The 26,746-nt window shown below is 37.5% G+C and overlaps 1 protein-coding gene across 1 annotated transcript in view; it reads left to right on the top strand.

The window, feature by feature from the left end:
• The window catches only part of LOC104487108 (dynein axonemal heavy chain 5), a 175,453-nt gene that overhangs the window by 33,981 nt on the left and 114,726 nt on the right, over positions 1-26,746 (top strand). The window contains exons 26-41 of the mRNA XM_086742108.1: positions 1,153-1,356; positions 3,154-3,234; positions 3,315-3,719; positions 3,860-3,978; positions 6,112-6,248; positions 7,309-7,471; positions 10,850-10,961; positions 11,293-11,421; positions 12,671-12,870; positions 12,974-13,127; positions 14,797-15,063; positions 15,259-15,387; positions 15,785-16,000; positions 19,106-19,252; positions 20,826-20,998; positions 23,654-23,832. Coding sequence (XP_086598234.1) covers positions 1,153-1,356; positions 3,154-3,234; positions 3,315-3,719; positions 3,860-3,978; positions 6,112-6,248; positions 7,309-7,471; positions 10,850-10,961; positions 11,293-11,421; positions 12,671-12,870; positions 12,974-13,127; positions 14,797-15,063; positions 15,259-15,387; positions 15,785-16,000; positions 19,106-19,252; positions 20,826-20,998; positions 23,654-23,832 — 2,815 coding nt within the window. The remainder of the gene's footprint in view (positions 1-1,152; positions 1,357-3,153; positions 3,235-3,314; positions 3,720-3,859; positions 3,979-6,111; positions 6,249-7,308; positions 7,472-10,849; positions 10,962-11,292; positions 11,422-12,670; positions 12,871-12,973; positions 13,128-14,796; positions 15,064-15,258; positions 15,388-15,784; positions 16,001-19,105; positions 19,253-20,825; positions 20,999-23,653; positions 23,833-26,746) is intronic.

The raw sequence follows: 26,746 nt of genomic DNA, 5'->3' as shown, positions 1-26,746 counted from the left end.
TTAGTATTTTGGCTAACATTTGTTAATCTCATAAGAATATAGTCTATACCAATACTTTGACTTGTAATCTGATGGATCTTCCTGTTAAGTGAAAGCCTTGTTTTTAGTCTCTATACCAAGTAATTGAACGTAAGAGCAATAATTCATAAGCCTTATGTTTGGTGGTTTTTAGTATTAAATCAAAAGTTGCCTCAATACAAATATTTTTAAATACTATTCAAGTATGATGGTATTGTAAAGAATGTGTGAGAATTATCCACAGGTGCTGCCAGCTGAGTATAAATTATTATCACTCTTCCCAGGCAAAAACTTTGTTTCAAATTAAACTTTCAGGCTGCATACAGCACCTATAATGCTACAGTAAATACAATATAAATATTTTAACTGACATTAAAATAAGCACTAAAACCTTGGGAAGGTCTGGGGTATAGACAGAAACTGAAATTTGTTGAAGTACAGAAATGCACAGTAATGGTAATTAAATGGCCTTAATTCTCTCCTCTGGCAGTGAAATACAGATCTATGTAGATCTGTGCTGAAAAGTGTCTTTGTAAAAATACCTTGCTATTTTGTCAATCTGATGTAAAAAACAGATCAACTCATTTCAAAGAAAAAAACCCATTCAAGTCCTGAAAAGAAATAATAATATATTTAAAAAAAAAACCAAAACAAAACAACAACAAAAAAAAACCACAGAGAGAGTGGGTTGAATTCAGTTTCAAGCAGAATTCTTTGCTTATTTCCAAGCACCGAACTCTCCACTGCCTCCAGAACTTTTTTGGCCAAGAATGGGTATAGATTGTAATTCTACCCTAAAGAAAACAGGAAGACCTGAGCAGTTTTGTAGGAGCAGGAAACAGGACAGTTGTACTTGTATATGATGCATATTTGACAGATGTCATTCAGAGAAAATTAATATAGAGTTCTACATGGCAATTTTTTTATAAAATCAGCCTTATCATTAGAACCATAGTTCTGTAAAAATCCAAGCTAATATCAGTGAGTCTCCCTGTGAATGCTTTCTCTGCACTTTCTATCTGTTCTTAGAAGTAATTATTGTGTGTGCGGTATCGGGCATTCGATAATGTAAAACAAAACAAAACAAAACAAAGCTACTGGACATATGTTTTTTTCTTGTTTAATTTATGACAGATTGAACAAGCTGTTGCTGTAGAGCTAGGTGATGAGAGCAAACTCACCAGGATGGTGGCGCTGAAACCTTTAGACAAGCAGATCATTGAGCATAAGGATGTAAACAAAGTGGTGATCCAACTAAATACAATTATTTTATCTCTTAAAACTGAAGCATCAGATCTTCTGAACAGATTTTCTGAATTTTCAGGCATCTGGAACAAGGTTAAATATCTATTTAATATAATATGTTGTTATATTGTGAAATCTTCTAGACATAAGGTGACTGTGTGCTCAGTAGGAAATATTGGTTTCATGGTATAATCCGTATACCCATAATAACTCATCTGTCTACTGTTGTGTTGACCTGAACTTGTCATTCTTTACCAATTAAACCATGTGAGGGAGAAAGTAAAAGAACAAAAAAGAATGTTGGAGCATATACAAACTTATCCTCTCATATACTTATGTGTCTTTCTCACAGCATCTTGTCTGCATAGATTATAAAAAAAAAGAATAATTTAGCAGAATCTCTGAGAAATTACAGACTACAGAACTGCTCCTGAATATTAAGCTGACTAGTTCTTCTTCAACAACCACTGCTGACAGCAGCTTTTCTATTTCTTCACAAAAATTATAAACAAAATCTGGGAAATCTTTCCAGTAATAATGATTCCAAAGCAGAAAAGAATCTGGGCTGATGGACTTGTCTTCACTAGGAAGTGGGTCCAGTCACATAAATGGTAAAGCTCTGAGGAATGTTTTGGCAGGAGATATTTCATTAAATAAAGCCTTGTGTACATTCTGACTAGTGAAATTCAGCTCTGTGTGGATGGACAACTGCTGGTCTTACTATCAAAGGTGCTTGAGTCAGGCTGAGAAACAAGCAATAAAAATTGAGTAATCTTATATTTGTAACTGCTCACTATTTTTAAGTTCCTTTTCCTAAACCAACTCATGGGTGACCATGTTCCCAGAGCTGACTTTTGCAGTTAGAGTTCAGGCTAAGACTGGGCACTTTCACCTCTTCATGACTTCTGAGGCTCCAAATCTTAATGCTTAGTTACCTTGATTTTTGGAGATACTGTTTGAGCTAACCACATGTTGGTGGTGTGTCCTTTCACCCAGAAAAGTCATAATCAAATTGAGTGGCACAGTAGCATGATAATGTTTCCTTTTTTACTAAAATCTTAAAAAAATAGGCCATTAATCTGCCCCTTAACCTTAAATTTGCTTACAAGTTGGCATTGTTTTCCCCTGTCTTTATAGTTTCTGTAGGACTACTGGGAACTGTCACTGGTAACTCACTATTGGTCAGAGAAGCCGTAACAGCTTCTCAGGAACCTGAATGTCATTGACCTGAGTGGAGATCGTTTGTCTGTAATTGAACCAAGAATCTTGCACATTTATTGAGCTGCTGACACTGAAGTTCTCAACTCTGCAGAGACTGGCCTACCTTATTAAAAGGAAGGATGCTCAGTGCTGTATTGCCTTTCAACAAGCTAAATGCCTGCTCTGCTCTTAGATCCATCCTTCCCTGCCAAACTGTGCTTGCTCCAAATGGTCAGTCCATTTGTAGCTAGAAACTGCAGTTAAATATGCCCTTTCAGCAAGAGTGAAGATGGCTGAGTACAATTGCTCCCATTTAAATACCTGTTAGAGGATGTGAGCTGCTTTGGGAGGTTTGCAGACAGAAGGGAGATTGGGAAGGAAATATTTCAAGCAAAATTTTAGCAGCTACATTGTAAATTTTGTAGTACTATTTGGATGGATAAGGGATATCCTGATCTGTGTCAGTTTTTGAGTTAGAGGTAGATTTCAAGTGTTTTAAAGAGTATTGTGCAAAGAGTAAGAGTCAGGAAAAGCAGTTCGAGTGAAATAATTTGATCTTAATGCTTATATCTTAAGCTTTTTTAGAGAGATATAATTTGTGTTTGCATAGTACATCAGGCATCTCAGTCCCCCGTAGCTTATTGTAATACCAATGCTAAATAATAATTAAAATAAACTCCTTTTATATAGGATCCAGAGGAAAAAGTGAGAGAATTTATAGATACTAAACCAACAATGGCTGAATTCCAAACTGAAATCAGATACTTTTCTGTAAGTATTATATCTTTAATAAAAATGAAGTGTTCAGAGAAATTGTAGTGAAATTAAAAGCACACTTGTCTTTGTCTTAGCAATTAGAAATGCAAATCAGAGAACTGCCAAATCACTGTATCCTGGAATCAGTGGATGTTGCGACAGAGTCATTGAAAATAGCCTTAATTCAGGAATGCCGCTCAAGACAAAGAACATTTGGATTAGCTTTGAATAAAAAGTCTGCCACAGACATGAATGAAGTTTATTCATTCATTGAAAATGTTAGCAAGAGATTAAGCAGACCTATCCGTGACCTTGACGATGTACGGGGAGCAATGGAAGCACTAAAGGAAATACGAGAGAATGAGATTAAAATTGACATGACAGTTGGACCTATAGAAGAATCTTATTCTGTGCTTCATAAATACAATCTGCTCTTTCAAGATGGAAATACAGAGAGAGTTGATGGATTGGCTTATGCCTGGAAGAACCTAAACGCACAGGTATTATAGCTGTATTATTTCTCAAATCATATATAAAGCAAAGTTACTGGCAGCCTTTTTAATGTTGAAATGCTAGAACAAAACTATTTTCTTACTTAAAACTTTTTTCCTTCCTGTTTTTCCTCTTTCTCTGCGTGTAGGCACTGCAGGTTGAGGAGTTGCTGCTGAAGGTGCAGCCAGACATGAAAACAGATTTACTGAGTGATGTTCAAAAATTCCAGATTGATACTGCAGAATTTTACAAAGATTATGATGAAAAGTAAGTGCAATGTGGTACAATGCAATTATTCTTCATTAGTGACTGTTCAAAATGGTATGTCTAAGGGGGTTCCAAAAATAAACACAGCACAGCCTCCATGTATATGTGAGAGCTGATGAAAACCCCTAATTTTAGAATAATGTAAGATGGGCAGATACTTTTACTGACACATTCATTCCCATAATTTCAATGCTGTAGTTGGTGAAATTCCAGAAGAGTTAATAAATTTGGGAAGAAAATAAAATTTTCAATCCAGATGCAAATTTAAATGTTTTTTTTGGTTCTAAACGTGGCAAAGCACTTAAACTGCCATTTAATATTAAGTATAGGTAGTGCCTTGGATGTGAGTGGAGATTCCAGTTCTGGGTGTTTCTAACTTCCTTGAGCCTTACTCCATCTTACTTCTAAGCTTACTTTGACTGTTTTTTTAATTTCAATGGAAAGCTAAGTGTATTTCATTGGACACTTCTACATTGGCAATGAAGAAGGAAAGACCAGAATTTGGCTTGCTGTCATCTGTTATGGTTCTAGGAAAATACATACATGGTTTGTGTTTTTTGACGATGAAGTTCATGTCAGCAGCTGACCCTAGGCATGCACTGCACACCTATAGCCCGTGAGCAGTGTGAAGAAGCTTTGTGTACAGCCTCTGCAGGCTGCCTTGCTGTTTTGAACAGTGCTTTTGCATTGGTGTTACAAGCAGGGTGGTCCAAATAGTAACCAGGTGTTTGGCTTCAACCTTTGCTTGACCAGGAGTGAAACTTCTTGAAGGCATGCTACCAGTGCATTTGAGTGCAAGCTTCAAGACTCCAGCTATAGACGTGGCAAGGTGAATTTGCAACTAAAAGGAACCTACTAGAGCACCGGGTTGCCAATGTGGATGCATGTGTAGTGCTGCCTGCAGTTTTGCTCTCAGAGTTGTCCAGAGGAATTCATGGAAACACACTGTGGCTGCTGTCAGTTGTAGGGACCTGGAGAGCATTCCCCCTCCCCAAGGTTCAGCTGCCTGGGCTCAGGGTCACCTTAGAACTCGTCTAAGGTCTTCCCCCTTCTTTTGGTGATGCAGCACTCCCACGCAGCTCTGCTGGGAGGCCTCGGCAAGGGCTGACGCCCCTTCCTGTAGGATCTGCTTTTAAGCTGAGGCTTCACTGCTTGCTCCCCTGACCTTCAGCTCCAGCTCTGTTGTAGCCATGCATGTGTCTGGCCAGGGACCCTACTGAGCTGAACCTGGATCCCAACACACAGACTCACTTAGCCTGATCTCAGAATGGCCTGGTTACCTTTGCTAGACCTACTTCTGACCCTGACATGCTGACTTGCCTTACCTGCTTGACCTTGGTCCCGTGTTAATTATTGTGGACTAGTATAAAGATCTGGACTCTCATTTGAACCTGACTACCATCCCCAGGCCTGCCCTGCTGTCCTTGCTCAAGTACTATGGGACCAGGCCCTGGCTACCTCTGCTGACCATGTTAACTGCTTTCATCTCCTGGTTCCATTTTCCTTGCCAGGCAGCCAGCCAGCACTGCTCCCTGGTGCCCGTGTGCCTGTATTTCTTCCTAGAAATAACCACAGCACAACAGAAGATGGCATACTTGCAGTTCTCATCCCAAAATATTATGATGCGGCCAAGAAGTTGTCCCAGGCATGAGAGCTGGGGATTACACCCAATCCTCCAGCTGAGATATACTCATTAAGGCAAAATAATATTTTTTTCTATTATTTTTCTGAGTGCTTAATTATGGTTCTAGTACTAGCTACCACAGTGTTCACCCCTGAATTATGTACCTGCTGTCTTTCCCTTTTTAAGAATATAAATGAAAATAATCATTAAAATGTATTTTACAAAAGAAATTGAAAATAACAAAGATAAAACATTTGTAGATCTTTTTAGCTGTTTGTAATATGTATGGTAACCCAGATGAATTTTATTATTAGAAAATAAGTGGGACTTTCTTTCAGGGACTACTGAATACATAATGTTAGGACACTGAATATGCTTTGCATTTTCTCTAGAAAAAATGTTTAGAAAATATTAAATACTGTTCAGGAAGTAAGGTCTGGGTTCTGTTGTGCTTCTTTGTGAAACCTGTATGATTGATACTTGCACTGAATTTGTTTTATTTTTTACAGGGGCCCCAGTGAGGAGAACGTTCCTCCCCGTGAAGCAAGTGACAGATTACAGATCTTTCAAGCCAAATTTGATGAACTATGGAGGAAGTATATCTCTCTTTCTGGTGGGGAAGAATTATTTGGTCTTCCTATCACAGGTAATTTCTCAGGGGATATGGATACGTGGTCCTAGCCTATTAAATTTTTCTTGTGGATCCTGCTAAATGCTAAATGCATTCAGTGCTAGGTTCATTGTAGAAAAATTCCTTGCAGTAAATTATTATTGTCTTTCCTATGAAAAGCAGATGTGTGAAACTGACTTTCAGTCTGCACATACGTAAACATTAGGGGATAAATATTACACTGTTCCATGTATCTCAGAGTCCAACTGCTTAGCTCTCTTGCTTTTGCGGTTCAGAGCTAAGCACATCTCCTGTCTGTATTCTTCCATGTCCAAATTTGGGAAACATTTTGCCAAAGTACTCAAGTTGTCCCTGCTCCAGATATATAATGAACTGCCTTGGGCTGTGCAACTGATCTGTTATATCCTTATGCCTCCTAGTCAGACACACTTCAAGTTTGGAAGACGGTGGTGTAAATTAAAATTACAGCAGAATATATGATAGGCACTTTAATTTGTACATGCTAAATTTGGTATATTTTCCTGTCTGAAGACATCTGCAATAATCACAATATATTTAACTAGGAATTCCCAAAGATATGAGAGAAACAAAACAAAACATTTCTGTTAAGGATGTCTGTTTAAACTACTTTTGTTGTGTAACATATTCTGTATTTTTATTTTGAAAGCACACCTCCCATCCCCAACCTATGCCTCTTAAGTAAAGAGTGCAAATTGAGACAGGCGAAATTTTAGTTCTTGTCTAAAACTATACTGCATTCTTTTGCCATTTCAGGTACTTCTTTCAACATTATTTCACTCGTAGAGATAGGTGCAGCACCTCCCTTATAAGGTTGCATCTACCTTTATAGAAGAATATATATTAAAAATCAGCAATCTAAACAATTGCTGTGCATCAAAATCTTTCATAATGTAACTGGAAAAGTTTGACTTACTAGACACTATCTAAAAGACTGCAAGTCTGATTTCATACATTCATTAAATCCCAATTGTAGAAATAAATCGATTTTTATGTTCATGAATACGGTTGTACTTAGTAAACGTTCATGAATTTCTTGTTTTAAAATTTGAAACAGAGTATCCTGAACTGCACAAAATTAAACGTGAGCTTTCATTGCTTCAGAAACTTTACAATCTTTATAACTCAGTTACTGCTAATATTGATGGATACAATGAAGTGCTTTGGAATGATTTAAATATTGAAAAAATTAACAATGAGCTTCTGGATTTTCAAAACAAGTAAGTTATTATTTGTTAAAGTGCATACAATTTTTATTTCTCAGCTCTCTGTGTTAATTGTCTTGTGAAAATTACTCTGAGGGGCAAAAATCTCTGGGTTTATTTCAAGCTCAGGCTTGCTTAAGTGCTCAGCACAGCTGCAGTAGATGCAGACTGTGGTGCAATGTGCAGCTGATGTGTGACCTTAGCTCAGTCTGCAAGTCACTTTTAGGCTTGTTGGGGTATATGGACATGGTAAGTTGTAGCTTATTTAATAATTAAGGTGCATAAACCTGTGGCAAGGTGGTTGTAAGTAAGATCAGTCGTAGCTGATCTTCATATATTACCTTCTCAGTGATTTAGTTTAAAGCTAATTAATTGTTAGTCCATGACGTTAGACAGAATTTTGATGTTACTATCTACTTCTATGCATTTGTATGGATTGAAATCGTTATTTCAAGAAGTGTGGGTAGCCACACTAAATTCTGAGGGGTTATTTATGAGGTTTGAGAGAAGTGATAGTTTCCACATTACATGCAAAATTACTGTTAGGTGAAACCATGCTTTGCTGAAGTCAGAGGAATTTTTCTACTATGTTGGTAAAGATGCGCCTTTGGTTTTTCAACAGCCACAGCTGGGTCTGCAACACTTCTCTCAGAGGGAGGGGCTTATGAACCAACAGGATTTGGATGTTTCCCCTTTGCCAGCTTTCTTTGAATTCTGATTCCTGGCACTGGAGTATGGACAGAATTGCTAGAAAAGGGGAAATTTGTTCCATGCAAAAGTGGAGAGTCTATATGCAGGTCTTAAATATTCTGTGTATCCATTCCTTTAGAGTAGTTATCTGTACCAGTCTGTGTTTTACTTTTAATGGGAATTACAGAATATATTTGAGAACCAAATTACATGCAGAAGTTTGAAAATAAATGTGCAATATTTTTGTCCTGTGCATATTTATTGGAAAAAAGATGTGAACTGTCTCTCTGTTTTCTTTCTTCTTCTATTATTTTTGTTGTAAACATTTTCTTCACCTCTTTACACAGTGGCTCTGATCACTTTTTCAGTGAGTTCTGTCAAGAAGAGTTCATACTCAATATAAAGAGCTTTCTTTTCTGCAGAGCCTTTCTTCTGGAACAGCCAGTGTGCGTGTGTCTGCTTCACCAGTAATTCTGATCAGCTTTTGATTTTGAATTCTGCAATGTGACCTGAGAGAGACTTCACTTACATTTTGTTATTATTCAAGAGGTTTGAGATCAAATGTGTGTTTTTTCGTCTCATCCCAAATCTTTTAAAAGCATAGGAAAAGTTACTTGTGCTCTGGCTATTTAGTCATAGGGTATTTTGAGAGTGTCACTATTTTAGCAGGGTCCATTTCTGTACACACTGAAGGAGTGTGGTGGAGATATTCTTCTTTATCTAGAAAAACTGAGTGAAGTGTCTTCTACTCGATTTGAAAAAACCTCATTTAAAAAAAATAATAATAGTAAAAATGAATGTATGAAGTATATATACTTCTGATTTGGACAATAGCTTTAAGTTTGTAGTATACTTCTCCAGTAGAATTTTAGAATCTGCATCATCTTTTTTATATACTTAATTATATTTTACAGGTTTGTAGGACTCTCTGCATGCTTCCTTCTCCCAGAACTCTGAAGGAAGCCATTGTATGACAGCAGTTTAGAAAGTTATGTGTTTCTCATTTTACTTAACATGTGACTTTTTTATTCCTCTGAAGTGTTGAGCAATATTTGGAGCAAGGTGATCACCAATAGGCAATAATTTTTTTTTTTTTGTAACAGAAATCTAACCCAGTACTATCCTTCCTTTGGCAGGCTTGCTAGCATTATTGCGTCAAGCTATTCTCTTTAAAGCTGGAGAAATTTAAACAGTGTACAGGGGTTACCCACAGAAATAGCTAAGATGGTGTGCTGTGTTATGAAAGGAGCAGGAATACTGGAAATGCAATTAGTGTTTTAGCATAATTGTAAAGATATATGTTGTTCTTTACTGTAATGTTATTTTTTTGGCACACCTTTTAAAAACAGTAATGTAACAGAAAATCTACAATCATGAAAAGAAGAATGACAAAAATAACTGTAGGTGAAAATAAATAAATTTAAGAAGAGATAAAAGGGGTAAATATTTAGAGAAAACACATGTGGTAGAGAACATTATAGAAGTTTATAATAACAGCTAGACAGAAGTTTCCCTTTATGCTTTACTGTAATATAGTGTAAAGAGAATGTCCACAGAATTTAAGAAAGAAATTTAAACCTGATCAATGGAGTAGTTTTTTAACATAGAGTGTAAGTCATGGAATTTGCTGTTAGAAGATATTACTGAGACGAGACAAAGAAAAAAGGTATCTGTATAAAAAAATTAGCAGTTTTCATTACCAAGCTAAGAGATCCCATTTCCAATTGCCAGCCTGAGGTAGAGTTTTTAAGACTGTTACCTGTTGTGCCTCAGCATAGAAGTAGCCAGGAGCTGCCCGTAAAGCCTTATTGATACATGGCCGAGTAAAATTTTCCATTCTGCAATGCTTTTTCTTAGCATATTTAATACTATCCATTGTTGGATTCAAGATGAAAGACTACAGTGATTATTGTAGTGCCATGATGGTATCCATATGTTCATCCACCTCTTACCCGCAAGCAGTGAAGGACTCATACTCCAGCGTTGTGTGACAGATCTGTCTGAGTTTGAGCTGTGAAAAATGGAGAATTTCTTTGAAGGAATTTTACATTATGGGCTGGTTTTATGCAGCTTTTCACTTCTGTCATTGAGCTGTAAAAGAACTGCTGTCAGTCTTTGGTCCATAGCTTTGGCAGATGAAAATTGGCATGACTTCTTAGAAGCAAGTGGAGCTGTGACAATTCACAGTACAAAGGATTCTTCATTTTGATTTTTTTTTTCATCTTGAAATTGTGAATAAAGGAAGATTTTTTTTTTCTTAAATATCTTTTGTACAAATTAAGTATAAAATAGGACTTGTTTGATTGAAACAGAAGTGTTTTTGTATTTGCAAGCAGGTCAATTTTGGTTTAGGATGTACTTTGCTTGAAAAGCAAAATCAAGTGAATTTTCAAGTTTTTAATATAACAATGACACTGCAAAAGCTTAAGTTCAGATATGGGTTTGCACATAAGGTTAACTTTCTTTAATTCAAACTGAAATAGAAACCAAACCATTCTAGTGTGATTTTTCCTGTCTTTACAAGTGTTTCATGCCTGGAGTCAGAAACAATCAGCTATATATTATGTTACCATCTCACAACTGTATTTTTATTTACAGTCTACTGGTCCACTGGTTGAAAAATTAGAATATACTGTACTATTAAATGGTGTATTGTGATTAGTAAGAATAAAATATTTATTCTTTTTTCTGTGCTTTTTAAAGAATCCGTAAGTTACCGAAAGCACTGAAGGAATGGCAAGCTTTTCAAGACCTAAAAAAAAAAATTGATGACTTCACAGAAAGCTGCCCTTTGCTTGAAATGATGGCAAACAAAGTATGTTCGGCGTAATCATTTGGAGATAAGATTCACTTGAAAAACTCTATTGAAGACTATGTTGTATGACTACAAGATGCTTTCCATCATTCTTTTTTTTCTAGATAAAAGCAGCTATATTTATTGCAAAAGTCTAGTTAGGCTTAGTTACAGAAAAGTAAAACAGAAGACTTCATAATGTGTTTAGACAAACTATTAATGCTTTCCATGGAATGCAAATCAAGACTTTTCTTTTTCTTTAGTGGACGTAGTGCAAAAGTATGTGATCACTCTAGTCCTAAAAATAATGTCATTAAAAAAAATGTTCCCTAATTTCTGTGGACTTTTCTAGGCAATGATGTCACGACACTGGGAAAGAATTGCACAAGTAACTGGGCATCACTTTGATGTTGACTCTGAAAATTTCTCTTTGAAAAATATAATCGATGCCCCTTTATTAAAATATAAAGAAGATATTGAGGTACATATACTTTTTTGTTTGTTTTTAATGAATAACTTGTGATCCAAAAGTCTGTGCTTTTTAAATCCTGTTTCTAGTCAGCTTTGTAACATTAAAAAATTTGGTTTCAGTGAGATAATTCTTTTGAAGATTGGAATTTGGTAGCTGATATTAGCAATGATGGGTAGTTTATTTCCTTTTTATTCTAGAGAAGGATCAAACAGATAGATAGTATTCCATTAATCCTTCCATAGAAGGAATTCTGTTGTTTTAAGAGTAGTATCATTCTGTCATGCTTCTGGTTTGGGGTCTGCCTACTTACAATTTATCAGAGAGAAAATATAGTTGATGTAAGTCTGATCCTGTTAAGGGCTCAAAATCCTTGGAGCATGGTAGAAGTGGAGGATGTAGGATTAAAAGGGAACAAGGTTGTTTTGCATTTCAAAAGTGACTCTTCACAAGAGCACAGAGAGATGAGAAAGCTGATGTAATGTGCACAAACTACGAAGCTATTGCCCCCTCCATTTTAGGGACAGTAGTTATCTAGCAACCACATTAGCTTTATGCTTCTACCTTTTGCAAAAAGAAAGTATACCTAAAAATAAAGAAGGAAAACCCCAGCAGTTTCTAACTTCAGTTCTGTTCTCACTTAGCTATATCTGTGGTCCCTCCAGAGTAGAGACCTGATTTGTCTTGTTCCACAAAGGAACACTTCTAAGACAAAAACATGAAATCAAACCTCTGTGGTACCCAATTTCCAGACAAGAATTTAAGCCATGTGAAAGGTTCCGAGTTACACCTTTACACTCAAGGAAAGACTTTAAACCTGTGATGGAATCCAATATACTCCTGAACCTGAATTTGGGGTCCGATCTGAGCTGCTCCTTTTCTCTCTGATGCAATAACCAATTTTATGACCATCCTGTCCTCACTGTCTTCAAGAAGTAGCAGGCAGTCGTGTTGTCCGTCTGTGCCCTATTCTTGGACTCTGTATTGGTTTTGATTGGTAATGTGTGTTCTCCTTAATCCCCTCAGTAGGTGTAAGGTGCTAGTACTAGAGAAGGTGGAGTATAGCCCATAAAATGTTCCAGTTACAAGTAGTACTATAATATAATCTAGTTTGTTGTGTAATAATTTTGAGGTATTTCAATGTATATTTTCATTAGCTATAACTTACACTTACACCTAGCCAATGAATTTTAATTGTCTTTATAAGTGTGCATTATATTAGCCTGAGAGGAATGTAATTTACTAGTTTAATTTTACACAGGATATCTGCATCAGTGCTGTTAAAGAAAAGGATATTGAAGCAAAATTGAAGCATGTCATTAGCGAATGGGGTACTCATACTTTCAGTTTTGGCCAATTCAAAACTCGAGGAGAACTCCTTCTGAAAGGATCAGATATATTGGAGAAAATAGCTTTGGTGGAAGACAGCCTCATGATATTGGGGTCGCTCATGACCAACAGGTACAAAATTTAATGAATACACATATTGTGTAGATCTAATCAAACCCAAAGCTAAACAATGATCATCTTAGGTTCTTTTTCCCGTTAACTCGTGTTGATACAGGTATAATGCACCATTCAAATCCACTATCCAACAGTGGGTTCAGAAGTTGACCAATACTGCAGAGATAATTGAAAACTGGATTACTGTACAAAACCTCTGGATTTACCTTGAAGCTGTGTTTGTTGGTGGAGACATTGCAAAACAACTACCTCAGGTATGTTGTTTTATGCTAACAGTATGTTAATGGCAATATGTTATACCAGAGGATAAGCTACATCACAGAGCTTACTAGCCAATGCATACAATGCATGTAAGTTTTGTGGGCTGTGCATAGGCAGTTGAGGAGAAGTTTTGCCAAGCTAGAGTCTGTTTGGTTGAACTGCTTAGAACTTGGTCAGTTTTTGCAGATGAGCAAATGCTGCAGCACAGCTGAGGCATCTGATAACTGCTAAAGTTGTTTCTCACAAGGATGACACATGAACCAGTATTCTGGAAAAAAAGCAAATGTGATGACTGTCTTTAAAGAAGGAGAAGGAACAGCTTAGTGGAGGAGTAATGATAGATGAGTGGGTTTAATTGCAGTTCCTGCATGAATGCTGCAACAAGTAACTGTAAGCATCTGGTAGTTAACAAGGAAATGAGTTACAGTGTAGATTTGTTAGGAGCAAAACCTGTCAAACAAATCTAATGTATTTTTAGGGTGGGCAACAAGCTTTGTGGATAGAGGAAAAAAAGTAGTTGCTGTATATCTTGATAGGCTTTTGACATTGTCTCTCATAGTACTATCAGAAAATGAGTTTTAGATTGCTGGTGTGTAAAATGCAGACAGAGAAGTGGAATGCATGAACAGCGATAACTGATAACTGGAATATTGTACCTGGTTTTGGCCAAAGAAACACATAGACAAATTTGAGAGAGCATAGGAGAGGGTGATAAGAATGAGGAGCTATCCATGAAGAATGATGTACAAAAAAGATGCAACAAACAGCTTGTTTGACTTGAAGAAGAGGAAAAGCTGAGGAGAAGACATGATAAGTTTTCAATAAAAATAAACATTCCTCTCAACAGGAAGAAAACAGTGTGTTCTCTGTATCTATGAATAAGATGGGAAATAATTAGTGTACACACAAGAAAGATTAAACTTAGATATTAAAAGAGTCACCAGCAGCAAAGAGTGACTGGAGAGACTTCTGAATCTCCAGCACTGAGCATCTTTAGACACAAGACAGACAGATGTTTTTCAAGAGTGGCATGGATATGATCCTGTCTTGTGACAGGCAAATGGCTCTGGGTGGTTTCTTGAGATCTTCTCTAGCTCTCAGATAGCTTATAATGCCAGTAACATTTCATTAAAGGTGAAGAAAGAGTTTTTAAAGTCAGTATACCCAGTGTAGAAAAATATTTATTTTCCAGCTCCCAGTATTTGAGAATTTGTCTTGATTCACCTACAGTACCTCATGAGTGAAGCATCTTCAGACTATACAGGTTTTGTTTGTCAAGTATTAATACTAACAACTTAATCCTCATCACCTGTGCAGAGCAGCCATTACATGACATTGTGTGTTGCTGTTAGGAAGACTGTAATTTCTGAGAAGGCTGCGATTTGAGTTTTCTGATGTGTGTTGGAATCCTTTTATGTGGAAATTTTGGTGCCCAACATGAAGTAAAAGACATTTCCAGAGCCTATCCCATTGGACTCTTTCTCTTGCAATTTGAACACTGGTCATTATAAGCATGCCTATAAGTAGTCATACATTAGTCCTGCAAAGAAGACTTGAACAGCAAGGGAAATGTTAAACTGTTACCTTGTCTCATGGAATTCTGTAATTTTTTAGAATTTGACAAACATGAGGAAGAGCTAATGTGTTTTTTATGTACTGCAGGAAGCCAGGAGATTTCAGAACATTGATAAATCATGGCAGAGAATTATGCAGAGAGCCCATGAAACATCAAACATCGTGCAGTGCTGTGTTGGAGATGAGACTTTGGCACAGCTATTACCACATTTGCTGGAACAATTGGAAATCTGTCAGAAATCACTGACTGGGTATTTGGAAAAAAAACGGTTAATATTTCCAAGATTTTTTTTTGTATCTGACCCTGCTCTTCTGGAAATCCTTGGTCAAGCATCTGATTCCCACACTATTCAGGTACAAGTAGCAAGGCAATAACGTTCTTATAGTCAATATTAGTAAGTTAGGACCGTGGAGGATTTTGTTACTTAGTTGAGAGAATTTATTTTGCTTATGGAAAGATTTATAGAATCTTCTAATATGGGATTTAAAGGCAGAGTAAGAATGCCATATCAAATCAGTTTATGGATCTTTTTTCTGATTCTATTGTAGGCCCATTTATTAAGTTTGTTTGACAATGTTAACCGAGTGGGATTTCATGAAAAAAACTACGACCAGATTTTATTGTTTGAATCTCAAGAAGGAGAACAGGTCAATATTATTGAACCAGTTTTAGCTCAGGTAATGGAAGCATATATTGCAGTTTTTCATGACTTGATTTAAAGTAGATTTATGTTTTAGAGACCAACAGTATCGTGTTATGCTGTTATTTGACTAGCTGAATGAAAACCTTCTGATATGAACAGCAAGAGTAAACGCCAGAAAGGACAGGACATTTGTGTCATTCTGCACCGATTACTTTACCTGCTTTTTCAGCAGTACTGATGTGAAGTGTCAAATCCATCAAATATGTGTAGAAGGGCAGTGGAGCAGAAGGAGGAGAGGAATCTTTTAAAGATTAGAGAATAACAAAGAGGGAAATGGGAGTACGACTGGGGAAAAAAGTGGTGTAAGGCTTTTTCTTGTTGTGAATTATTCATAAACTAATTCTTTAACAGTACTTTCTTGTTTATTTCAGGGCCATGTGGAATTCTGGTTAGGTCAGCTGCTGAATGGGATTAGGAAAACAATCCACGCCATCATTAGACAGGCATCAATGGCCATTAGTGATTCAGGATTTAAGCTGTATGACTTTCAGGCAATGTTTCCTGCACAAATAGGGCTTCTGGGAATTCAAATAATCTGGACCAGAGATGCAGAGAATGCACTGAACAGTGCCAAAACAGATAAAAAGGTAGTCTTTAATGAATCTTTGGGGATTAATTAAAAGCATTGTTTGGAACAGTGCATATTGTGAAAAATTAAAAGTAACGTGTAAGAAAAAGCACAAAATAGTTAAGTAGCCAGAATAACAAATAAGCTAACAGGAAAACAGAATGCTTAAAAATGTGTTAAGAGATCACACCTCATCTCCATCCCCCAGCATGTGCTTTAGAATTATTCCTAATCTTGTGATTTTCTCTATTGCTTTGTCAGTGCAGTCATCTTGGGAAGAGACAATTTCTCAGTTTGGAAATTTTGGGAATATAGGGCATTTTATCCTATTACCTGCCCAAAATCAAATTTGGAAAGAAATAAGAGCTCCCAAAATTTGGGGAAATAACTGCTTCATGGGCATTGGTCTAGTGTAACAGTGTGTTAGATTCTTCAGCTGATAAGCTCTTTTTTTTTAAGAGAAGGGAGAGAAGCCATCTGAGGAGATACTGTTTTAATGTCAAACATGTAGAGAAAATACTGTTAACACCAAGGTGTTATTACTAACACTGAATCTATGTAAGAGAGGATGTTGAACCTCTCATTCAAATTGCCATTAATCAAGAATGTACAGTGGCATTGGACTAAGAACTACCATAAAATTAGATGCAGGGGTACAGTACCATGCTGTACTTTGATACTGAATTAAAACAAAGACTCTAGACTATGGATAAGACTACTTAGTGCTACATTTTCTGCATTGTACAAAGTTTAAAAAGGACGTAGCTTTTAGTCCATTCCAGTTCATATACAAACTAGATGCAAAAATTCTTTTGCATTAACTAGAAAGCAACTTTTGTTTATTTAGAATGAATGGTGTGTGTGTGTGTAGGTTGTTCAGTTAATTTTGCAGTGTTTTTACCATTTTTTTTTTTGCATATATTTACAGAAAGCTAGTGTGATTGTTCTTTCACACATTTGGAACAATGAGGGTGGTGAAACACTGGAACGGGTTGCCCAGAGAGGTGGTAGATGCCCCATCCCTGGAAACATTCAAAGCCAGGCTGGACAGCGCTCTGAGCAACCTGATCTGGTTGGAGATGTCCCTGTTCCTTGCAGGGGCGTTGGGCTGGGTGACCTTTAAAGGTCCCTTCCCTTCCCTTCTATTTGTACTGCCCTTTCTGAAAACTCAGTGCTTTATAGTTTGTTGTGTGCCAGGAACATCACTGACACAGGCTGAATGTACAGTCAGTATTGTATTTTGTGGAATTTTATAACAGCATCTAGTGCCCAAAAAGTAATAGTTATTTTAGCATTGGCATCTAAAAATTACTCTACATTTTCCCCCTCGTCTGATTAGAGGATGTGGTAGATCTCCAGGTTCCTCTTCCTCCTAAAGAGTAGATACTGCTTGAACTGATGTACAATACCCAAAACCAGAGACTTGATGGTTCTGAAAGTGTGTAGAGATGCAATCAGCTGAAGATGTAATGTATAGTAGAAGGAGCAGTAGTCTTGGAATAAAATCTTACAGTGTGACCTGTTCACCTGGATATAACCTTATTGTATTCTGTTGGGCTAAGAATGTTACCGAAATCCAGAATAAAACTCCTTAACAGCAATGAGAAGTTAAGAAGCAGGCACTTCTTTATTGCAGCGTTCGGTGCACGGGGGATCGCTCCACCTAGCTTGCGCACCTGTCTGACAGCACAGTTAAATACACATTCGATATACATATTCAATATATTTACGAGAAATGTCATGCATAAACATCAACTTTCCAAGAAATCATTATAATATGTCTCCTCCCATTCGTGCATGCTCAGTAATTTGAGTCGGGGGTCATCAGGATGCCCCCTCCTCAAATTCATTGGTTGAACCCCTCCTTGAATTCATAGAATCATAGAATCATAGAATGGTTAGGGTTGGAAGGGACCTTCAAAGGTCATCTAGTCCAACCCCCCTGCAAGGAGCAGGGACATCCCTGACTAGGTCAGGTTGCTCAGAGCCTCATCCAGCCTGGCCTTGAACATTTCCAGAGATGGGGCCTCCACCACCTTTCTGGGCAACCTGTTCCAGTGTTCTATAACTCGCATCGTAAAAAATTTTTTCCTAATTTCTAATCTAAATCTACCCCCCTCTATTTTAAAACCATTACCTCTCGTTCTATTGCAACAGGCCCTACTAAACAGCCTTTCCCCATCTTTCTTGTTGGCCCCCTTGAGGTACTGGAAGACCGCTATCAGGTCTCCCCGGAGCCTCCTCTTCTGCAGGCTGAACAGCCCCAACTCTCTCAGCCTGTCTTTATAGGAGAGGTGCTCCAGCCCTCTGATCATCTTTGTGGCCCTCCTCTGGACCTTCTCCAACTGGTCCATGTCCTTCTTGTGTTGGGGGCTCCAGAACTGGACACAGTACTCCAGGTGGGGTCTCACCAGGGCAGAGTAGAGGGGGAGAATCACCTCCCTCCACCTGCTGGCCACGCTTCTCTTGATGCAGCCCAGGATGCGGTTCTTCATATATGGTCCTGAGAATAAGGGCATCTTGCCCTTGAATCTTTTGGTTTGAAAGTGATGTCTCAGAGCCTGAGCTGCATAGCTGGTGCCTCGTTCTACCACTCCCCAAACTACCCCCTGACATGCTAGGCTAATTTATTTCTAAGATAAGGATGATATATATTGCTAAAGTAAGGATATTTCACATTTCGAAGATAGGGATGCTAAGGTAAGGATATTTCACATTAAATTTAACCCTATATTTCTATGGTTAGCAAGAATCACCCCATATTTATATTCCAGAATCATATTGATTAAGTATTTTCCTATTATCAATCATTGGTATTATCATTGATTATAATTCTACTGATTAAAGTCCTTGATACCCAGATTGAGATGGGAAAGGTAGGGGGTTTCCTAGCAGCGAGCTGGTATCCATAACAAATTTGCAACAAGAAGGCATGGATGGAGCACAGCCTAAAAATCCAAATTTAGAGTTCCAAGCCTAGTAAATACAAAGCAGATCATAGATGTCATGAGCTCACATGTTTGCAGATGTTTTTTATTTTTTATTCTGAACAGTGGAAGAAAAAATGATGTTTATATTAATATGACTGTTCTATTAACATGACTGTTCTTGCTATGTGGAAAAGGTAATGCACGCAACGAATCAGAAATTTTTGGAACTTTTAAATGATTTGATTGACATGACAACACACAATCTGACAAGAATGGAGCGCACGAAATATGAAACTTTAATCACCATTCATGTGCACCAGAAGGATATCTTTGATGATTTGGTAAGTTTTTTAAAGCCTTAAAGGGACTTTGTGTGTGGAAGTTTTTGCACATATAAAAAAAAATATAAACAAATGTAACCATTTGTTCTCTTTGAGTAGCTCTGACATTGGGGCTGTGATATAGCAGATCAGATTTAGTTTGATTTCATATTCATACAGAGATAAGGGTGAATTATATATAGTTACGTTCATAGGTTCAGACTTCAGTTTTTAAAATGGTTGTTGATACTTATCATGCACAAATTCACTGTGAGCAAAAGATTTTAACTTTTTAAATTAAACTGTTCTCTTAAATGGAAAATTTAACACATTGATTAATTGAAATGCAAAAAGAAAAGAAGTCCCTTTAGTACTGCTATCAATCATGTGATTTCCAGCCCATGTTGATTTAAGGTAATAGTTATTCAAAGGTTAAAGCAGTGAGACTCCATGTGTTTGAAAAGGGTAGCAACAATAACCAGAACAGATATTTTAATTTTTTTTTTACAATTGAGTTGCATCAGACTTCCTTTAGATTAATATATTGAATACATGCAACTATACTTATAAAAATGGAAGGAAAATAACTTTCAAAAAGCTTGTGTGATGCAAAGGTCAGTAATTCAATATTGTATTGTTTCATTTATGCATATATGTTAGAAAAATAAAAAATAAGTGCATGTGTAAGGAAAGATAGAAAATAATGATGAAAATTACTGAAAGTGAGAAAGAAAACTTCTAAGATACGCATGGAGTTTTATCCTCTGTGATTTTTAATGTATTTTCATAATTATTTTCTTAGTTGGATTTTTCGTTATCAATTAATTTCGTGTCACATTATAATAAAATTAAATAGAGGAAAATTGGTTACATTTAAAGGGTCTGTATGTGAAATAAAGGGGAGGCAAGTCCAAAACTGGGGAAAGGATTCTTCATTGGTACAGGTAATATTATCAGTCTATCTCGAAACATTCTATTCCCTGATGAACATGTCCTTTTGTGTCTGGGAGAAAGTAAAGGGAAGTGGCTGAGAATCCAGAACCTCCTCTTCGCCTTACACCATGTCTGCAAGGCCAAGAGCCAGGTCTATATATTCTGTAAGAGGCCAGTGGTTTTGAGATCTAGTGTCAAAAAGAAAAAATTGAGATCTATTAATCTCTCACAAATCTAAATATGTGTGCAGCAAGTTCATACTGAAAAATACATCCCAAATAAACAAACACATAGACTTGTATAGAATATATTGAAGCATTGTCCATGATTTAGTATTTCTGTGAGTAATGACATCAGATACCATGCAGTGTAACCAGTATTGTTACTCAGATTTTGTGGTATTTTCCATCACTCTTTAATATCTCTGTAAGACAGAATTCATCATCTCTGGACAGAATTCAGAGGACAATCAAAGTGGTCAAAAGGTTCATAGAAAGATTTGAAAAGATAATTCTGGATGTCTTGACTCCTAACAGATTCTGTGCTCATTTTTCCAGTTCTTGATTTCATGCGTAGTAGACTTTTTTTTCTGCATGGAATTTAAGATGAATTTGTTATACTGTTTCATTTCTGCATTAATTATTTTTATTTTCCATTATAGGTCCGTATGAACATTAAATCTCCGTCTGATTTTGAATGGCAAAAACAGTCTCGGTTTTATTTTCTTGAAGACTTGGATAAATGCGTTATCCAAATCACTGATGTAGAGTTCACCTACTGCAATGAATACTTAGGCTGTACAGACAGGCTTGTCATAACTCCCTTAACTGACAGGTAGTTATAAAAAGAATGCAGTGTGTAGTATGGGAGGTGAGACTTGATTCCTTTTGCTTAGTTCCTTTAACTTTCCTGAATCAGAATTCTTTGGTTGCACTATAGTGCTGCAATATCGATGGTGAACAGCAGAGGCCAGTGCTTATATATCCAGCTGGCGAAAGCAGGCACTCCTAGAAGGGGTCTTTAATTCTCTTTGAGTGTTTGCCTGGGGTATGTGTGCTGTGGTAGGCAATGAAAAACTTACTTGTGCTCAAAATAAGTATAGCTGAACGCCATACACTTCACCAGCCTAAACAGAGTGAGTCTAAAAACCAATATATTGCTGCTTTTGGTAGGCTAGAATTTGCATGAGAATTTGGGATTATGGCAACTGATTAATTTGAAGTCACCCTAAAGGAACTGCTACAGCAGGAACTCAGGACATAGCATTGAATAACCTGCACAAATATGCTTTTAAGCAAGGCCTATGGAGAATTACAGGACTACAAACACAAAAAAAGCTCTGAGGGGAAAACGTAAGGAGAACTTTTTATTGCTGGAATGTTAGTTATACAGCACAATACAAACTTCATTAGGGGCATATTTTCCTAAAGTACTTGGTAATGCATCAGCTAGGCAAGAGGCAGATGTACTTGCTATGCCAAAGCTTGTTCTTTTAAGTATGGATAGGAATGGCAGAATACTGTCCATGGTCAGTCATTTGTTGTGTGAAGAATGACTGCAGGTCATTGAATTAGTGTTGGAATTGTCTTTGTGCTCTCTGTGCTAGTACATTTTATTTACTAGTGAAATTTTAGACTTTTCCAATTTCTACACCAAAATTATGCCTGGTGAGCTGTTTAACAGAACCAAAACCCTGTGCTTGGATATTTGGCTTTTAATATGTAACATGCATCTGTCAAATTCCATGTTATGTACACGACTATTGCTATGCTAGATAGAGATCTCTTTGCAGCAGTAAACATGCAGTTCATTAGTGGGTGTGGCAGCACTAGTGTGCAGACAATATTTTTGGCCACTGGGAGAAACTGTATCAAGAAAATGTTGTCATTCAAAATTTGTTCACAATATTAAAATGCAACCTAATTGGTTAGGGATTGATTTGCGGTGATGTGTCACATGAGATTGAAAGCTAGTGCAGAGTGACATTATTGAAGAAAATGAGTCTTTTGAATGAGTTTTAACTAGAATAATAACAAAAAAAAAAAAACAACCCAAAAACCAGAGGTATCTGTCTTTGGGCAAACGTAGAAGAGCCAAACAGAGCTGCGGGATTGGTGGCTATCCACTCTTGTGTATTGAAAGAGTATTTGAAGCAGAGATGTTTTCTAGTATTGGCATGGGAAACTTATGTACCTAAGCAGTGTTGCAGAAGAACAGATTTTATTCCCCTTATAGGCTTTTTCTATTTTAATATTTTTAATATTGCTATATGGACTTGTTTGAACTTCTGACAATTTTCAGATAATGATGTCTTTGCTTTCTATTAATCAACTTGGAGTTAAGTGCTGTTTGGCTAATGATTTTGTATTCAGAAAGATCCCTGCAGCACCTGATAAATACACACTGGCGGTAGCACATTACATTAAGATAATGGGACTGAAATTGAGCACTCCTAAACATCATGTCAGACACGGACCATGTCATGACAGACATAAAAAATGAAATGCAAGTTCTATTTAGAACTTATACGATGTATACCGTTTGCCTTTACCTCATTTTCAGTAGCAGAATTGTTAGGAGTGGTATTTTTTTCTGTGATGACTGAGTACCTGTTAACTAATTACTAAGTCATACTGTGATAAAGCATTATTACTGTTATTATATTGTAGGAAGTGACACTATCTGGTATCATTTGGGTTTTTTCAGGGCCCATTTTCTCTCTCCAGATACGTCACAATGCTATTGAGCTTCACAGTGTTAAAATGGCCTTACTGGGATTTTGGAGCATTGCAGGTTAGAACAGCAGTGTTCCTAAACCCTTCAGTAGTCTCCACACCATCTGGGGAGGTGAGACCTAAACCTGTGGATGTCAACCCAGAATGGAGGCTGAAGCACGTGATCCTAGCATTCATAGGTCCCTCCTCTTCTTTCTCCGTCACCCATTATAATCTTCCCTGTCATCCATTCTCCTCCTGGAACTCAAAGACCTTCTGATTTGGCATACTGGGAGGGAAATGGCAAGAACAGGAGCTGCTTTCAACCTGTGTGCCTTCCTGTTGCCAGATCACAGAGCCCACCTTGTGTGCTCTGGGGAGAGAGCAAGAAGGTGGGGAAAAAGGCATAAACCCAGGAGGTCTGGGTGCTGCAGCATAAGGCTGCGTCATGGAGAGTGGGCATCTTACTAGTGTGAGAAAATCACAATACTACGGTATTTTGGTATTCAGCATTTAGAATTGGCTTGTGTGTTTCCTGGGCTGTTGCAGTCATCACTGCGCTGGATGCATGCTTTTCTGCAGGTGGAACAAAGGCGGTGCTTGGTAGCTCATCTTCACAGTGTGCAAACGAGGTGACTGAGGACTTACCACAGGGAAGCACACCCGTTTCTGCTCCTTTCCCCAGCTCTGTGTAATACAATTACTATGGTTACATTAATGGACTTCAAGTAATTGATAGTAGAAAAAGATTAATAGAACTCTATTCTGTTTCTAGGTGTTACATTACTCTGGCACAGGCCCTGGGCATGAGTATGGGTGGTGCACCAGCAGGACCTGCAGGGACAGGGAAAACAGAGACAACTAAAGACATGGGCAAATGCTTGGGAAAGTATGTTGTTGTTTTCAATTGTTCAGACCAAATGGACTACAGAGGACTTGGCCGTATCTATAAAGGTAAGAAATAATCTGATTTGTCTGGTTTAGAGTAATAAGTTTTATCTCTTCACTAGTGAGTTAGCAATGATTAGTAGGGCATTTTCTTCTCTGTTTCCTCTTATTTTCAGACACTCATATACTTTTCCTGATATTTGGTATCACAAAGATAAGAGGGCTGGAGAACCTCTTCTGTGAGGACAGGCTGAGAGAGCTGGGGCTGTTCAGCCTGGAGAAGAGAAGGCTGCAGGGAGACCTTCTGTCAGCCTTCTAGTACCTAAAGGGGGCCTACCAGAAAACTGGAGAGGGACTTTTGACAAGGGCATGTAGTGGTAGAACAAGGCATAGTGGCTTTAAACTGGAAGAGGGTAGATTTAGATTAGATAAAAGGAAGACATTCTTTACCGTGAGGATGGTGAGGCACTGGAACAGGTTGCCCAGAGAAGGTGTGCATGCCCCATCCCTGAAAGTGTTCAAGGGTGAGGTTGGATGGGGCTTTGAGCAACGTGGCCTAGTGGATGGTGTCCCTGCCTATGGCAGGGGGATTGAAACTGGGTGATATTTAAGGTCCCTTCCAATCCAAACCATTCTATGATAACCAAGGCCAGACCATTACATATTAAGAGAAATGATAGTTACCTAGTGACCAGAAGCTATGGAAAGCTGCTCATTTATATAATACCTAAGAAACAGAGGAACATTTCTAAGCTAGAAACTGAACTAGCTGCACATGTGAATACCTTCAGTCAAGGTCACAAGTTTCTCAAAGCACCTCTTGTAATTCCCAGATCTGTTTGCTGCATGTCTTATGTTGAGTGTGCAGACTTCTAGTGTCCCAAGTTTATTTTACTTGTTGGTCATAAACAGAAGAGAGCTGGGACCAGTTTGCTGTCTGACTAAGCATGAATATGCTCATAACACCAAGCACAGTTGTCTACTGGGTCTCTGCTGTACCTGCAGTCATCAGTCAGAAGGGAGGATGTCAGCCTTTGTTTCTCCTTGGAGTGGGTTTGTCTTTGATCTCACCAAGCTGTTGTCTTTTTCCTCTCTACTCCTTCTGTGAGAATGTTTGTATCTCTTTATGTTACTTCCTTTTTTTCCAAACTTCTTGGTGATGTCACTTCTTTATATTGAACTGTTACTGACTTGTGTTAACGAGACATCTAGATTCTGTATCCTTACTTTGTTTCTGCCTTCTTATCCTGAGCAGTTTGGTAACTTATCCTTTCTCATTTCAGATTGAAGCAATAGTGATAACTGCAGCTTGTCCTTGCCTTCTTTTATTAAAACTGAGCACAATTTCTGTGTCTAAGAACATGAGCTGAATTTTAGGGCTCATCTTCCTTTGTCTGTTGTTTTCCTATAAGCTGACCATTTTCCATGTAGTATTGTCATCAAACGCAACAAAAGCTAAGTAATACTGTGTAATGAGTCCTTGTTATCTCACTGCCTCATTTAATGGCATGCTAGTGTTCAATAAGAGTTAGAAAAGATGCTTATAGTACTCAACAAATTGGTGTTCAGGCAACCATGATGCCTATGACTGCTTACCTCAGTCAGTTTGCTAGTGGGATGGTGTTGCCAGGGAATTAGATAATAGATTCAGCTGAATAGGGTGATTTTTTTCAGCATTCATCAATGTTGTGTGTCTGGGAAGAAAAGTAAGTTTCTGTTCTTACATAAGTCATTGCTGCTTTTATTTGTGAAGGGCATCAGTTGCTTTGGACTTATTTTCACAGCTTGGAAGAGCCTGGCTTGGAATCACAATTTTTATGTTGAAACATATTTAAGATATCTGATATTTCTTTAGTCTTGTCCTTTATCTTCGCTTTTACTGCATTTCTGTATTTGATTACTGTACTGTGTTGTCTGTAGGGACAGCAACTAACGCACAGCGTGACAGGGCACAACAAAATAATTTTGTCTCTAAGCTGTTATGCAGCTGACAGTTTGCTTGCTGTGCCTTTGCCTCTGTGTGTGTATGGGTGCATATGCATGTGTGTGTATTTTCTTTCCTTTTTCTTTTTAAACACCACCAGAATTAAATAATTTTGCAAGAACTTAATTTATTCAAAGCTATGGGATATTGGCCTTGCCTGAGAGTCAGGTTTCCTAACTCCATGCAGCAGATGGCATTACAGAACAAGTGATTTTTTTTTTCTTCCTTTCCCAAGGAAAAATTGTTTGGCTAGAACCTCACCTCACCATTCCGTAGAGAAATTAATTTCAAAAATCTTTAATATAGGGATAGTAAGTGTGAGAGACAATATTATATGGAACAAAGTCTCTTTCTTAAAGAATGTCCAGCCTTAGGGCTTTTCATTGTTGTATCCCAGAGTAGATACTGATGTTTAATAAATGAAGTAGCAAAAACTTTTTTTTTTTCCCATGATGGATTCTAGTAGTCATGTAACACATGTGGCAAAAGGGGGCAAAAGTATTTGAAAAATCTCTGCAAGAATTTTTCATCGGGGAGCAGCAAGAATGCAGTGGTTCCCTAAGGGAAGACAAGCTAGGAGCCAAGTATGATCACCGCACAGGCAGGGGCATGGACTTCACTGACCAGGGCACAGTTCCACAATACCAGAGCAGGGCAGGTTGGTGACAGCTTGTTCCATCAGCTGTTCAGTGACCATTAGACAAGGTGAAATAACAAGCTGAGTCCAGGGTCCATCTAGCAAATTCAGTCAGAAACACCAGAAGGCAGGGCTGGAGGTAAGACTCTGTAATTAAGTCCATGTGACCTTTTATTCTCTTCAAATTATTTTATTTTGGAGAGTATTTTTACTCATAGTATGACAGAAATTAATTAGAAGTGGTTTAGGAAAAAAACTACAGATGGAATTTAACTGAATTTCATGAGAGATCTGCAGTATTGCCTTGGCTGAATCAAATCTTAAGGAGCCAGTTTTGGCTCTGCTACTACTGATTTTTA

The sequence above is a fragment of the Chlamydotis macqueenii genome, chromosome 2, assembly GCF_036417535.1.
Source record: "Chlamydotis macqueenii isolate bChlMac1 chromosome 2, bChlMac1.mat, whole genome shotgun sequence".
NCBI classification, from domain to species: Eukaryota; Metazoa; Chordata; class Aves; order Otidiformes; family Otididae; genus Chlamydotis; species Chlamydotis macqueenii.
This window is presented reverse-complemented; position numbering and strand designations above follow the sequence as displayed.